This window comes from Alligator mississippiensis, chromosome 15, assembly GCF_030867095.1.
Source record: "Alligator mississippiensis isolate rAllMis1 chromosome 15, rAllMis1, whole genome shotgun sequence".
NCBI classification, from domain to species: Eukaryota; Metazoa; Chordata; order Crocodylia; family Alligatoridae; genus Alligator; species Alligator mississippiensis.
In genome coordinates this window covers 9,325,123-9,339,156 of record NC_081838.1, presented here as the reverse complement: position 1 = coordinate 9,339,156, position 14,034 = coordinate 9,325,123, and the positions used below count along the sequence as shown (strand labels likewise).

The window sequence follows — 14,034 nt, the reverse complement described above, 5'->3', positions numbered from 1 at the left end:
TGGGTACCTGGGACTTGAGGCAGCCTTTACCAGGGCCCCTGGCACTGCTCAGCCCTGGGACCAGGGCCACCAGGAGATGCCAGCCCAGAGGGTCCCAGCTTTATTAATGACAGAGAAAGCTCGTATGTACAGACACGGGGGTTCCCATCCGGCAGCAGGACCCGCAGGCAAGAAGGGGCCTCTCCAGGGACCCATCTGCCCACAGTTATGCCCGCGGCTGGGGGGAAGATACATTCACAAGAGCAGAGCAAGCAGGGACAGATGAGTATGAGCAGCACCCCCTGCCCACGGCCTCCCACCCCAGGCCCAGGCTCTGGGCTGGCCTGGGGGACAAGACTGGGTCACTCCTGCCCCCTCTCAGGCCCCAATGTCTAGGGAGGCAGGGGGCACTGGCCTGCAGTGAGGTAGGGGGAGCTGGGAGGGAGGGCAGCTACAGTTCTGGGTCCCCTGCAAGGGGTAGGAGGCTCAGCCCACATCGCCCACCAGCTGGGCAGGGATAAGCTGTGGGTTGTACCCCCAGACCCTGCACTGAAGCAGGTCCTGGATGCCTGGGCATGGGAGGGCACAGTGGGTAGAGGGGATGGGCCCAGAGCCCTGTCTCTTTGGCCAGCAAGGGGGGAGCCCAGAGGCTCTGACCCCTCCAGGGAGCAGCACAGGGGGCCCAGGCAGGGAAGCTCCCCTGACCCCCAGCACAGGACAGCCAGCTGGGGCCAGACCCAGATGTGCACCCACCCGGTAGGGCTCGGGGCAGAGGGAACCTCAGCCCAGGGCAAGGAGCCAGAGCCCCTCTGAGGAGGGGAAGCCATCCTGCAGGGCGGGCCAGCACACACACAACACCATGGGGCAGGGGGGCTCGGGACATGCCCTGCTGGAAGCCGGGAGCAGTCAGACTCCTGGCCCCAGACAGCCCCGGCCCCAGCAGTGGGAGGTGCAAGGGGGCCTAGCCACTGAGCGGATGCAGGTCTACTTTGACCTTCTCGCCGCTGCTGAGCATGCCGATGGTGGGGAAGAACCCGCCGCCAGGCACCACGGCCTCCTTCTTCCCAATGATCTTCCCATTGCGGGTGAAGAACACCTGGGGGACAGAATTCGAAACGTCACCTGGCTGCCACCGTGCCCCGCCATCCCTTCGGCCCAGGTGGGCCCTGTGCGCGCTGGGGGCAGCCTGCAATGCACTGCAGCATTCAGCCCCGTGCTGTAGGGCTTGGAGCCTGCAGGACAGAGCCGAGGGGACTGCGTTGGGGGGCAGCCAGGTACAGGGCTCAGCTCAGGGCACTGAAGAGAACTGGAGGGTCCCCCAAGGTGCCAGCCAGTGACTGGGGGCCTGGGGCACCAGGCAGGGGAGGCCACAGCCTCCTTGCTGCAAGCTAAGGGGGTGCAGGCAAGCGGCTGCAGACAGCCACCAGGGGGCACTGCAAGCCAAGACAATTGGGCAGTGCCAGCAGTGCCCCTGGCACCAACACCCCTGAGGTGCTGTGGCACCTGCCAGTCAGCCCCAGGGGACCTGCGGCGGGTGGAAGGGGCCAGGGGCTCCAGGACGGTACTGATCACCCAGCTCAGAGGGGCAGGGGCTGGCAGAGTGGCCCAGGTACTCACCACCACTTTCTTGCCCTCATGCTCCTGCTCCATGTCCTCCCCATCGTCTTCCTCATCCTCCTCGTCCTCGTCGGGCTCGTGGGGCAGGTAGAGCACGTTGCGCACGCCCCGCGGCCGGGCACGCACCTCCGGTGTCTCACAGCTGTCATCACTGTCACCTGCACCGGGACCAGAACCTGCGTCACCCCGTGCCAGGCCCTCAGAGGGGCAAGGGGGGCTCGGGGAACTGCTCCCCAGCCACCTCTGGTGACTGTGCTGCACAGACCCAGCTCCAGGCATGGGGGAGGGAGTGTGGTGAGGGGCCCACATGTGAGCACAGGGGCATTGGTGCAGCTGAGAGGTCATGCCCCAGGTGCAGCAGCCCCTCCCATCCATCATGATCCTCCCAACACAGACACACAGGTGGGCGCAGGGGCCTGGCGAAAGCTGGGCAGAGCAGACCCTACCCCCGTGCCCTACCTTCGCTGTCCAGGATGTAGTCCCGCGGGAACATGATGCCACAGCCCATGATGTCGCCCTTGTAGCAGCGGGGCCCGAAGGGGTCACCCACGCCGCTCCCGTGGAAGATCTTCCCATCATCTGTGGAGGGAGCAGAGCAGAGCAGAGCTAGGACGCATGGGGCCGAGGGCTCCCAGCAGTGGCAGCTGAAGCTGGGTGCGTGGGAGCAGGGCAGCGCCACAGAGCTGACACTCCCAGCTCCGGGCCAGATGACACGGTGTGAAGGGGAAGGGCTAGGAGGTGTCAGTGACCAGGGGAGGGCTGGGCTGAGGTGAGAAGCGGGCCCCTGCAACCTTGCGTGCTGCCACATGCTGCCTTCCCACTGGGGGCGCTGCTGCCCGGCCCCATGGCCCAGCCGTGACAGCAGCACCCCAGAGGATGCACCCCGACTGAACCTTCCCTCCCACCCTGACTGCCCCTACTACAACCCCCCTCCACGCCAGGGGTATCCAGCACCCAGGGAGTCAGGGCCATGGGTTGGTGCTGGCTGCAGCCCAAGCAAGAGGCATGGGGCAGCCCAGGGAAGAGGCACGTGGCCTGGGCGGAGCACGGGGAGGCTCTGTATCCCTGAGAACAAGGGAGATGCACTGGGTGACAGGACAGTAAATATTTCTCCCTGTTGCCAGGGCGATCCACACTGGGACTAATTCTGCGTAAACAGTTCAGTGCGGGGGCTGGCAGATGGACAGCCCCCATGCCTCAGCTTGCTGCCAGGCCATGTGTGGAGGGAGAAGGTGGCGCCAGACCAGGCCTGGGGGGCCACAGGCCAAGGACCCCAGAGCTCCCCCTTCCTGCCAGGGGAATCCAGTCAATGCAGAAACCCAGCAGGGTCCTCTCCGTCCTGGTCATGCGTCACACCATCACGTGGTGGGGACGACGTGGCCCAGACCCCTGCTGCCTCCTGGCCCCTCCGCGAGAAAGTCTGGGGATCCCCAGGGCCAGCAGCCCCGGATGAAGATGCTCATGTTGACAGTGTCCCTGCCAGGGCCCTGGGGTTGGTTCTGGGGAGGAGCAGGCAAGTGCTGGCTGCTGCGCATGTCTTGGAGCAGAGGAAGAAAGTTCCCCTGGCTCCGCATGTGGAAAGAACCGGCGTGGCTGAGCCGGGAGCACTTTGCCCCCAGGGGTGGGGACAGGGACTGCTTGTGCTATCTCCTGGCTGAGCTCCTGGTGACTGCAACAGGCTCCTGTCAGCTCCAGGCAGGGCAGCCAGGCCGAAACAATGCTCTCCTGCTCCAGGGGGCCAGGACACAGGCACAGGGCACGCTCAAGACATGGCCTCTTGTAGGCAAGCAGTGTTTCTGGCCCAGGCCTCAGCAGTCTGGGGGTCATGGGTTGTAGCCCTGGCTAGAGGGTGGTCCCTGAGGCAAGGCCTGCCTCACTCTGAGCCTCAGTTTCCCCTCCTGTCTGCATGCTCACACTGGAACATGGTAGCACCAAGCCCCGGGGACCTCCCAGTCCAGCCCTGCTCCTAATGCCCTCAGACATCTGCAAGGGTCCCCCTGGTGGTCCCACAGAGGGGCAGCCCTGGTGGTTACCTGCATGATAGGCCACGGATCCACGGCTCCAGCCCGGGTGCCGGTTTTTCGGGTAGTCCTGGGGAGGAGAGGAGATGGACCTGGGACCTCACACTCCACAGGCAGGCCCTGGCCAGAGCTGCGGCGACATGGGGAACCCTGGCTGGGCATGGGGGTCAGACACGGCCCCCCACAGCGGGCACCGCCCTGGTGCCAAGTGCCTGCCCACTGCCAGTGGGAGGAGGGGGCCTGAAAGGGACTGCATGGACTCACTCACGTGGGCACGAGCAAGCCAGCACCTGGCCAGTGAGGGACCTGACTCACAACAGGTCAATCCTGTGAGGGCAGGGGGAGCATTACCTTGCGGGCCAGCCCCAGGGCAATGTAGCACTTCTCCCCGGGGTCCACGATCTCCACCTCGAAGTAGTGACTGCGGGTGCTGAGCGCGTGCCGGGCCTGGGCCAGGCCCACGTCAATGATGCTCTTGCCCTTGCCCACGTACTCCAGGAGCTGCCAGGGATGAGGAAGGCATCGGTGCTGAGAGCAGGGGCAGCTGTTCGCCATCCCACCCACCATACAACCTTTCCTCCATTCCACCGCATAGTCAGATGTACCCACTTCTGCTCAGACCCAGCTGCCCCCCAGACCTGCACAGCAACCATCTGCCAGGGGCAGAGCAATGGGTTCTTGCTACCTCGCAGGTGTCTTTCCCCGGCTCTGATACATCACACAGGCCACGGACAACCGGCCCCAACCCCGCTCCTGCTAACAAGAGCCCTGGGCTGGGGGCAGCCTTCCCATCCTAAGAGAAGGGGCTGGGACAACCCTCATGGCCTGGCTGGATGGAAGGGCGGGGAGCCACGGGTCCTGCCCCCGGCAGGCGGATGTTTACGCGGCTCGGGACCGGGGCTGGGCAAGGACCCCATATCACGCGGCCAGCTCTGGCCGGCACCCGGCATTCCAGATCACTCTTCCTGCCGCGCCTGGCCAGGCCCGCGCTCAGCTGCATGCGAACCAGCCCACTCCTCAGAGGGCCATGAAGGCGAGAGGCCCCCGCCCTGCTGTGCACCCATGCCCCACCATGCCGCAGCCAGGGGGAATCCAAGTGCAGGGAGCTGACGGACAGCAGGGAATGCAGAACCCCCATGCCAAGTTCCCTGGCCCATGGGTACCAGCATGCTGAGCCACGTGGCCCCGCACTGCAGCAGGGGCTTGCAGGCTTTTGCTCACTATGCCACACAAGCCCCGCAGCAAGGCTGGAGGAGGTACTGGGCTTGGGCAGGAAGGGGACAAGCAGCACACACACCAGGCCAGGTCCCTGGCTGCCAAGGCAGTCCTGGGAGCTGGTGGAAAAGACCCCTGGGGCCTTGGAAGACAGGGCTCAGAGTCACATGTGCCTCTGCCATGTCCTGGCCTGTTGCAGGGGCTTCTCTCGCCCCAAGCTGGAGGCACACAGGTGCCAGCCTGAGGGCCCTGCCTCCCTCAGGCAGCCTGGGGCAGACCTAGGCACTGGGTCCTTTGTGGGCATCATCCTGGAAGTGCCCAGCTCCTTTTTTCAATCAGCATCTTAAGGGCAACAGCTGGATCACAGGCTTTGAGCAGCAGCTCAGCTCCTGGCTCACATAGGCATTGCCAGTGACCCCCCCTTCCAGAGCTGCACAGCACCCACCCCTCCACCTACTCCTCCCAGCCTTCCTCAAGGCAGGATGGGGGAGAAAAGGGTGCCTCGCACCCACCCCACCAGCTCCTTGCAGCCGAGATTACCGAGCTGGCAGCTAGGTGTGGAAAAACCCTGAGCCGACTGCGTCATCTCTGGCCAGGCCGCATGCAGAGAAGGGCCCAGGGCGCTGGCAGCTCCAACACCAGGAATGCCAAGACAGCCCACGCTTGGGAACAGCCAGACGTTTCCCTTCTGTGCGTGTTGGAGCCCCCCCGCCGCTGCCCCCGCACCGACACCCCCATGCAGCCCAGCAGAAAGGGGCCTGAACGCGAAGCGCCTGGGAGAGGAATGCGAGTTATGTGCACTATCATTTCCTGCCCGTCTGGAGCAGAGCGGAAAGGCCGCCGGGAGGGTAGATTCCAGCACCAGCAAAGCCATTGGGTACCGGGGCGGAGGGCAGGCGAGAGGGAGAGACTGGCTGGCACTGTTTGGTGCCTCAGTTTCCCCTAATGGAACCTAGAGGGATGACACCCCCACCTCAGGCCCCACAGGACCCTCACGGGGCAAAGCACAGGGCTCTGTATTCTCTGTGATGCAAGGAGGGAGAGTCACACATGATCAAGCAGATGCCACAGAAAGCCATTGCACCCAGTCACCTGTCTGAGGCCCCAGCTGGCCAAGAGGCCCCGACACCTCTCCCACCCCAGGGCCAGCTCCTTTAGGGACCAGACCGGGCACTCAGAAGTGAAAAGTGTCAGCCTTGCTCTCACGCCTGGGTCAGGCTGCAGCGCATACGTGTACATGGACATGCACAAAGGGATCAAAGAGCAGTGCAGCCAGGTCTCTGGGCAGGGAGGAGATGCCGGGGCCCAAGCAGAGGCTGTGCACAGCAGGGAAAGGCAGAGCCAGCAGCGAGGGCTGCCACCGATACCAGGTGCATCCCATTTGGAAAGAAGGCCCCAGATTTTACCGTGAGGGCAAGGAGGTGGCATGTGCCACCTCCCCCCAGCCCAGAGAGGGACAGGGAAGGTCAGGACTCTTCCAGGCCAGGGGAGGATGGGAGGCAAGTTCCCTGGTGGTAAAAAATAGGGCTTTTAGGACTCCTGGGTTCTGCCCCAGCCCTAGGAGGGGAGTGGAGCAGATGGGAGCCAGACTTCTGCTCTTGACTCCCCCAGGTCCCATCGGCTCACCTGGCTGCAGGACAGTGACCCTGGAGGGGAAGCACGAAGAGGGGTCTTAGCCAGAGCTCACTCCCTCAGCTCAGTGCCCTGCCCCTGCTGTGTGCAGGTCCCAGGCAGCCTCAGTGCGCACTGGCCTGGTAGATTTGGGAACGAATGCCGGAGCTCAAAGAAGAGCAGGGCCCCACAGCCATGAACACACCAGGCTCAGCCAATGCGTCTGGCCACAGCAGGCTACAATCAGACTGTGGCAGGGCTGGGAGCTGTGGAGCCAGAGGGGCCCTGGGAGCCAGGACTCCTGGGTTCTCAAGCCCTGGAAATCCCCATGCGTGACGTTACTCAGAGAACAAGAGACAGCCCAGAAGCGAGCAAGCACCAGGCCCTGCCAGCACCCCCTGCTTCCCCAGCCCAAGGCGCACCGTAGGGCTGAGCCTGCCCTGAGATGAGGCCGCATCTGCAGCCTGGATCTTGGCAGAAACAAGCCACCCCCAGCTAGTGATCGGGGCCAAGGCTGCAGCCAGCGCCTCCTTCGAAAGCTGCAGGCCTCTTCCCTTGACAGGGCACCCAAAGCAATGCTGGGGCGGGGTCATCAGAGCCAGCTGGAACAATGCCATGTCTGAAATGCCCAAGCCATCAGGGCAAGACCTGCCCCTGCTCCCACCTGGCCAGGAACAGCTTAGTGCCTGCCCAGACAACTGTGCCACTCTGGAGGGCGCAGCCTCCCCTTAGCAGTGAGGAACCCAGGTGTCCGTCTAAGCCACCAGTTTCCAGGTCAGCAGAGACAGGCAGTGCCATCTCACTGTCCCCTCAGCTCCCCCATCTGTGCATCTCCCCATCCCTCCACCCCACTCACCGTGCCGCAGACCTTGACATCATGCAGTCGCCCCCACTCGTCCTCATAACTGTCCACCATCATGATGCTGTCGTCTTCCTCGGTGCCCAGCTCAGCGTGCAGGTGGAGCCGCACCTCCTCCCCCAGCGAGTGCATGCCCACGGCAGGGAACAGCCCATCTGGGGACAGCGGCAGGATGGTGGAGCCCACCTGTGGGCAGAGCCACCCAAGGGCTCCGTAAGGGCCTCAGCTAGCCCCGAGATCATCAGCTGAGCCAGCTGATCAACTCAGCCCCCCCAACCCACTCCACAAGCCTTCTCCAACAGCCACAAGGCTGAGGGAAGACCTTTGCTCTGCACCCCCCACCACACCTCACTCCCGAGAACCACAGAGGCATCTCTCCCTGATGCTCTCACCCTCTTGCCATTCTTGGTGAAGAAGATCTGGGCCGTCTGCACCTCGAAGGACACTGGCTCGATGCCACAGCCAATGCGGTCCCCAGAGCTGCACTTTGTCCCAAACTGCCGGCCCTTGGCTCGCCCATTGTACAGCCTGCGGGGGCAGATGGCAGGTGTGAGCATGGGGGAAATCCAGGACGGGATATAGAGGTTGGGGCCCTGGGGGGTGCAAAAGGGCATCATTCAGCAGAGCAAGGGCCCGGGGGCAAATCATGGGTCTGAATCTGAGAGGACACTGTCTAGCCCAGCGATTCCCAAAGGCCGTGTCAGGACACACTTGATCAGTACCAGATCCGGCCTGTGAAGCCACGTCACCTGGCCTGCAGGGCTCCCACGGGGCCAGAAACTTGGCAATGGAGGAACGGTGGTGATTATCACTGGTATTTTTTCCCTGCCACCAAGTTTCCAAGCTCCGCCTGGAAGGATCAGGCCTCGGCTGCACCCGCCCTATACAAAGGAATCAAGCCCAAAGACTAGATCTAGCTACAGGCCAACTACCTCGAGCCTGCAGGGCTAAAAGGTTGGGCACCACTGCACAAGTCACACACACACACACGAAATGTGCTGCTAATTTCAAACCAGAAAAAAAAAAAAGCATGCCCCAGGTACCAAGGGTTTGGGAAACACCAATCTAGCCCCTTACAGCAGTGCCTGATGCCCCACAATCTCCACTCTGAAGTAACCGGAGATGCTGATATATGCGACTAACGACCAGCAAAGCTAAAGCAACTTGACCCAGGCCTGGGACAGGACGGGCCAAGCAGACCCCAGCCAAGGAGATGGGCCTAGAGGACAGAGACCTCACTGTAGCTGGGGTGGAAAAGGGGGAGCAGCAGGGGCCCTGCAAAGTGCCAGAACCCACCCAAGAATCGTGGGTGGGCGACGCCAGAGGCAGCAGGAAAAGAGCCAAAGGGAAGGTGGAGATCCAGCCAGGCAGGGCAGCAGGAGGAGACGTTGCCATGTGAAGGGGCTCAGGGGAGACCAAGGGGGATGCACGTGCTCCCTCCCACTCCCTGAGCCAGGAAAGGGGGCAGCTCCCAACTCACTTGCCGTCATCGGCGTGGTAGGCCACGGAGTCCGGCAGCCACCCCGGCTGGTGGTCCAGGCTGTAATATTGTGGCACGAGGCCCACAGCAATGGTGCCCCGCACACCGCTGTCCACAATTGACACCTGTGGGGGGCAAAGAGAATGATGGGAAGCTGGAGGACTGCAGCGTGCTGCACAGACCAGGCCTAGCCACGCCAGGGAGGAAAACAACCAGGCAGGGCCTTGACCAGAGTTAGATCTTTTCTTTTGGGTCCAGGGTCGCACCGATCACATCACTCCCTCACCTGCCACTGGCTACCGAGGCTGGCCTGCCATCCTTGAACGAGCCTTAAAGGCTGGGCTCAGGTGACCTCTGACCTCCCAGACTGGCTAGCAGAGGAAGACAGGACTAGAGGGTGCCGGTGTAGAGCCAGACTCACTCAATTTATGTTTTATGTTGGAACAAGGAGATGGGAACTGACCAAGACTCCCTGCTAGGGACACAAAGAGGATCAGACCATACTTGAGCATGGGAACCCCCCGGCCAGCTATAAAGTCAAGCAAGCAGAGCCTAGGGCACAGTGTGCTGTATCAGTGGAAGAGGAGGAGGAAGGTGTTGCCCAGGGAGCATGAGAGAGCCAGCTCAGGCACAAGGAGCCTTCACAGTTACCTCAAAGTAGTTGTTGTCTTTGGTCAGCGGCCGGGGGGCCACGTAGCAGCCGACTTCGCCAGAGTTCCCATGATAACTGCGGGACAAGAATTAGCCTCAGGCCCCGTTACATTGTCATCGCAGGAGGGAGGGGCGGGACTGGATAGCAGACCCCTGCCCCCCCAGCAGCTAGAGGTGCCCACAACACCCAGCTGCCCCCGTACCCAAATGAGGAGGTTGTTAGCTACCCCCTGGCCCAGGTGGCCCCGGTACTAGGCCTGGAGTTACCTCAATGTGTCACCATCCACGAGGATGTGCTTGAAGCGCTCCTGGTAGCGGATAGCCCGCACCTCCCGGATCTCCCGGATCCGCCGCCTCCAGTTCAGGAACCGGTAGTGCAGGTTCAGGTCATCCATCGCAGCTGAGAGAGTCGAGCTGGGGACAGGAGGGAGCAGTCACCCGTGTGTGGCTGGGGTCTCACTCTGAGATACAGGCTCATAACGCACCCCCATGGCATGACCCGGATCCCCACAGGGCCCAGGACTTAGAGCCATGCATCCATGCTACAGCAGCCATCCTCCATCCTGTGCCTAATAACGTGCTGTCAGGATGGTGGCATTACCCTGGGAGCAGGGTTCAGAGGCAGACACGTCCTGCTATTCTCCCAAGACCCAGGATGGTGAAGGACTGCAAGCCCAGTCCAAAAGCACCGTACCAACCCCACTCAGATCTGATACCTCCTAGAGGACTAGAGAAATGGCTACTTGCTACTGCTGTGCTATGGGTGCCCAGGCAAGTTTCAGGCCCTGCTCCAGCCTCTAGCTCAGGACCCAGGAGTCCTGACTCCAGCCACAGCTCTAGCTAGGAGACAACACCTCTGTAGCACCCACTTAAGCAGAGATCCCTAGAGACAGCGTCCGCATGCCAGGAACAAGGTACGGTCCAGAGGGTCAGCTGAATGCCGAAGCCATTTCCCTGCACTATCCAACATAACCCCTGCCAGGGAAACTTGGACTGGGGCAGCCTGGAAACAGATGAACTGCAACATCCAGAAGCAAAGAGAAGCAGCCAGTGGTTACACCACCCACAGGCCTGACGGAGGGCTCTCCCCCTCTAGCTGCTGCTGGGTGGGTTGGATCAAGCCGAGCACCCAGCCCCACGCGGCCTCACACAGGAGGTCAAACTCAGCACAACCCAAAGGCAAGACCTCCTGCTTGCTGGAAACCGTCACCCTCCAAAGCTGAGCAGCCAAAAAGGGCTGGGCCGGAAACGCTGCGCCAGTCTAAGGTGCTCTGTCCCTAAATAAGAGGGAACCCCGCGTCTCGCTCTTCTGGCGGGCGGAGGAGCTTCCAAACGCGGCCTGCACAGCCCCCCCCTTCCCTTCCCCTCCCCTCCCCTCCCCCACTCCACCCAGGGCAGCCCCCCCTTCCCCTCCCCCACTCCACCCAGGGCAGCCCCCCCCCTTCCCCACTTCTCCCAGAGCAGCCCCCCACCCTGGGCACCCCCTCCCCGAGCAGCCTGGCAACCCTCACCCCGCCAGGCCCGCGCGCTGACTCCATGGACGCCCCCCTCCTCTTCCTCTGCGGACCGGCTCCCGCTTCCGCCCCCCACTCACATCCGGGCCCCCACGCAGGCTCCCAGCCAATCCGGGGCCGCGTCGCTCGCACGGACGGCGCCGCGCCCCAATCGCCGCCGAGGAAGGCAGGAAGGGGGCGGGTCACAGGGGACGCTGAGGGGGAGGGAGCTGCGGTCGCGGGATGATGATGTTTCAAGGGTGGGCTGTAGGCTGGCTTTGGGGCGGGGCCTAGTGCAAGGGGCGGGGCCTAGTGCAGGTACCTCCCTCCCACAACAGGCCCAGACCCCTCCTAGGGGCTCCCCGCTCCCCAGACTCCCCCAGCATCATGGCTGAGGCACAGCAGCCCCGGGGTGGGGAGACATGAGACCCCCCCGCCGCCCCAGGCACCAGCCTCTGAGCTGGAGGGGAGTCTCTGGGAGCAGTAGAGGGGCTATGACACACCAGGGGGCTAAGACAGGGCTCAGCTTACCTGGGCCCTCCAGCCCTGCTGCAGGGCCGAGACAGGGGCCTGGCCCTGGAGCCCCCAGTTGATGCCTCAGCCCCTTTGCTCTGCCACCGATTCAGCGTGTGGCCTTGGGTGACTCACTTAGCGCCCCCACGCCCGGTGCCCCGGTCGGTGCAGGATGGAGGCCCCCCCGGCTGCATGGTGCGGGGCTGGGAGTAAAGAGAGCAGTGCTCAGCTGCAGTGATGCCCCCCCTCCCCGCTCCCACGACAAAGATGCTGATCCCCCACACAGCCTGCCCTGGGCTCAGCACCCCGCGCCGCTGCCCGGGTACGTCCATCCAGGCAGGATCTCACATCTCCGGCGCCACCAGCAGAAAGCAGGGCCCGCTGTCCCATCCCCCCCTCCCTGCTCGGAGTCTGCATCTCATTTCCCGTTGGACGGACCCCAGCAAATTCCTCCTAGCAGTCGCAGGGAATCAGGATCCGGCCTCGGGCTTCGGTCCCACGGGGGGAGGAATGCATGGGGCTTCCCGGAGAGAAGTTTGGAGGGGAAAGAGCCCAGGCGGCTTGATCCACTCAGGCCCCAAGAATGCCTTGTTTATGGAAGCAGCTTGCGGCAGCCTCCTGGCACAGCCTGGGCTCACAAGTCGGGCTGCAAGTCTTGTCCCGCTGAGCAGGACATGGCCCAGGTCCTGGGCTCGGGGCGTGGAGGCCTGTCCGTCATCAGCCCCAGAGAGCGGGGCACCCTGCCCATGGGCAGAGGCTGCGAGGCTTGGGACGTGGGGTTTCTCCCCCAGAGCCTGGTGGGCATGAAGGAATTGGGGTGTGATGGCCGGGTGTCAGTGACTGCACCTCGGCCCCGGGGGGAAGGGGGCAGCAGCAGCAGGGCTGCCAGTGCAAAGATGCTGGATGCCAGCTCCTCACCCGCATGGCTCAGCCTCCTGGGCACTGGGGAAACTGAGGCACGGGGCTTGCCTGAGGTCACCAGCACCCGCAGGAAGCTATGTCTTGGTCTCTGGCTGCCCCAAGGAAGAGGGGAGCTGGGCACAGCACCAACCTGGTGGGGAGTGTAGTTGGAGGGGCGGGAGGAAACACTTGGCTCTGCTACTACCTCCCAGTGGTCCCCTGGGAAAGTCACTCTGCTCCTCCTAGCCTCAGCCAGGGGCTGGGAAATGGGCACAAAGCTCCTTCCAGGCGCAGCTAGCCTGAGGCTTGGATGAAGTGTGTATGGTGCATGCCTGCCTGCCGGGTGCAAACCTGTCTCCAGCCAGCTCTGAGCTGTGGGGGAAGGCCCTGGACCAGGTCACTGGGGAAAACCGGTCCTAAGCTGCCAGGAGTCCTGTCCTCGCCACCATGACCACGAGCCCGCACTGCCCCAGAGCCACTGGGTCTCCTCGCCTGTGCCGCCGGGGTGCACAGCTCCAAGCCAGGGCGAGAACCCAGGAGCCCTGACCCTCTGGCCCAGCCACCCCACCCACATCAGCCCCGAGCCAGCGGTGACATCGGAGAGCTCTGACCCGGGCCAGACACAGCCGCACTCCCACGCCCCACTCCCACCACAAGGCCCGCCCCGCGGGCCAAGTCCAGACTCCCATGCCCTGCCCAGACCTCACGACCACAATCCCCTCCCAGAGTGGGAGAAAACCCAGGCGTCCTGGCTGCCCTCTCTAACCACTAGACCGCACTCCCCTCCCAGAGCTGGGAGACAACCCAGGCGTCCCAGCTGCCCTTCCTAACCGCTAGACCACACTCCCCTCCCAGAGCTGGGAAGAGAATCCTGGCTGCCAGCCTGACTCCAGGCACCAAAGCCGGCTCCCCTCCCACAAAGGGAAAGAGCCCAGGCGTCCGGCTTCCTATCCTCCTCCGCCAGCCACAGGCTGCCGGGCACACGGCTGGGGCGTAAATGGGAGCAGGGTGGAGGGTGCACACATGGCCCTGTTAGTGGATGGTCTGGGGGGGCAGGGCACACTCCAGCCCCACATGCCCCCCAGTACCCCTCTCTGCACTGCTACCCCCCACTCCCCATCCCTGGGGTGGAAATGGGGGGGCTGGGAAAACAGGACCTGGTGGGGGGCAGGCTGAGGACTTCAGCTGGGCTGTGCCCATGCTCCAAAGCTGGAGGTTCCTGGCCAGGGGTCTTGCCCCTCCACTTGGGGTCACAACGATGCCCCCCCGGGTCAAACTGGCACGGACTGGGGGGGGCAGCGGGGGCCTCACGATGGTCCTGACAGTGCTTCAGAGCTGCCCGCATCCCCTACTTCACCTGGTGCTGGGCCCCTGTTATGCCAGGGCTGAGTGACGAGGATCCTCTTAGGTAGAGCTCGGCTGCCCCAGACGACTGGCACCCGGCTGGGCTACGTCCCTGCCAGCCCCGCTCCTCTAGGACCGGCCCTGAGTGCTGGGGGGCAGCTAGGGCACGGGGGGGGGGAAGCAGGCAGGACCTGGGACCCTTGGGAGGGGGCAAGGACTTGGGCACGTTGGGGGGCAGCTAGGACATGGGGAGGGGGGGGCAGGCGGGACGGGGCGTGGGCAGGCGGGAGCGGGGCAGGCGGGGCCCGGGGGGGCGGGCAGTCATTTCCGCGGCGGGGAGCCCCCGCCGTG

The 14,034-nt window shown here is 63.8% G+C and overlaps 1 protein-coding gene across 3 annotated transcripts; it reads right to left on the bottom strand.

Annotated features, from left to right (window-relative positions):
• Positions 1-20: 20 nt before the first annotated feature.
• Positions 21-11,102, bottom strand: SPRYD3 (SPRY domain containing 3). Of its 3 annotated transcripts, none has more exons than XM_059717784.1 (11): positions 11,028-11,102; positions 9,701-9,847; positions 9,434-9,509; positions 8,783-8,907; positions 7,695-7,830; positions 7,300-7,488; positions 3,969-4,118; positions 3,630-3,687; positions 2,056-2,175; positions 1,597-1,754; positions 21-1,075 (listed from the first exon to the last, which is right to left on the bottom strand). In XM_059717784.1, the coding sequence occupies exons 2-11, from the start codon at positions 9,826-9,828 to the stop codon at positions 941-943; spliced, it is 1,275 nt and encodes a 424-aa protein (XP_059573767.1). In that variant the 5' UTR covers positions 9,829-9,847; positions 11,028-11,102; the 3' UTR covers positions 21-940. The 3 variants fall into 3 exon arrangements, with proteins under 3 accessions (XP_059573767.1, XP_019351704.1, XP_019351703.1); XM_019496159.2 differs by lacking the exon at positions 11,028-11,102 and adding an exon at positions 10,945-11,027; XM_019496158.2 differs by lacking the exon at positions 11,028-11,102 and adding an exon at positions 10,303-10,717.
• Between the last annotated feature and the right edge of the window lie 2,932 nt (positions 11,103-14,034).

Bases quoted from the DNA above. Each gene is read 5' to 3' on its own strand.
- SPRYD3 (XM_059717784.1), bottom strand. From the start codon at position 9,828: ATGGATGACCTGAACCTGCACTACCGGTTCCTGAACTGGAGGCGGCGG. The intron at 9,510-9,700 runs GTAACTCCAGGC...CTTGTCCCGCAG, and splicing joins GTGGATGGTGACACATTGAG to TTATCATGGGAACTCTGGCG. The intron at 7,831-8,782 runs GTGAGTTGGGAG...CTGCCCCCGCAG, and splicing joins TACCACGCCGATGACGGCAA to GCTGTACAATGGGCGAGCCA.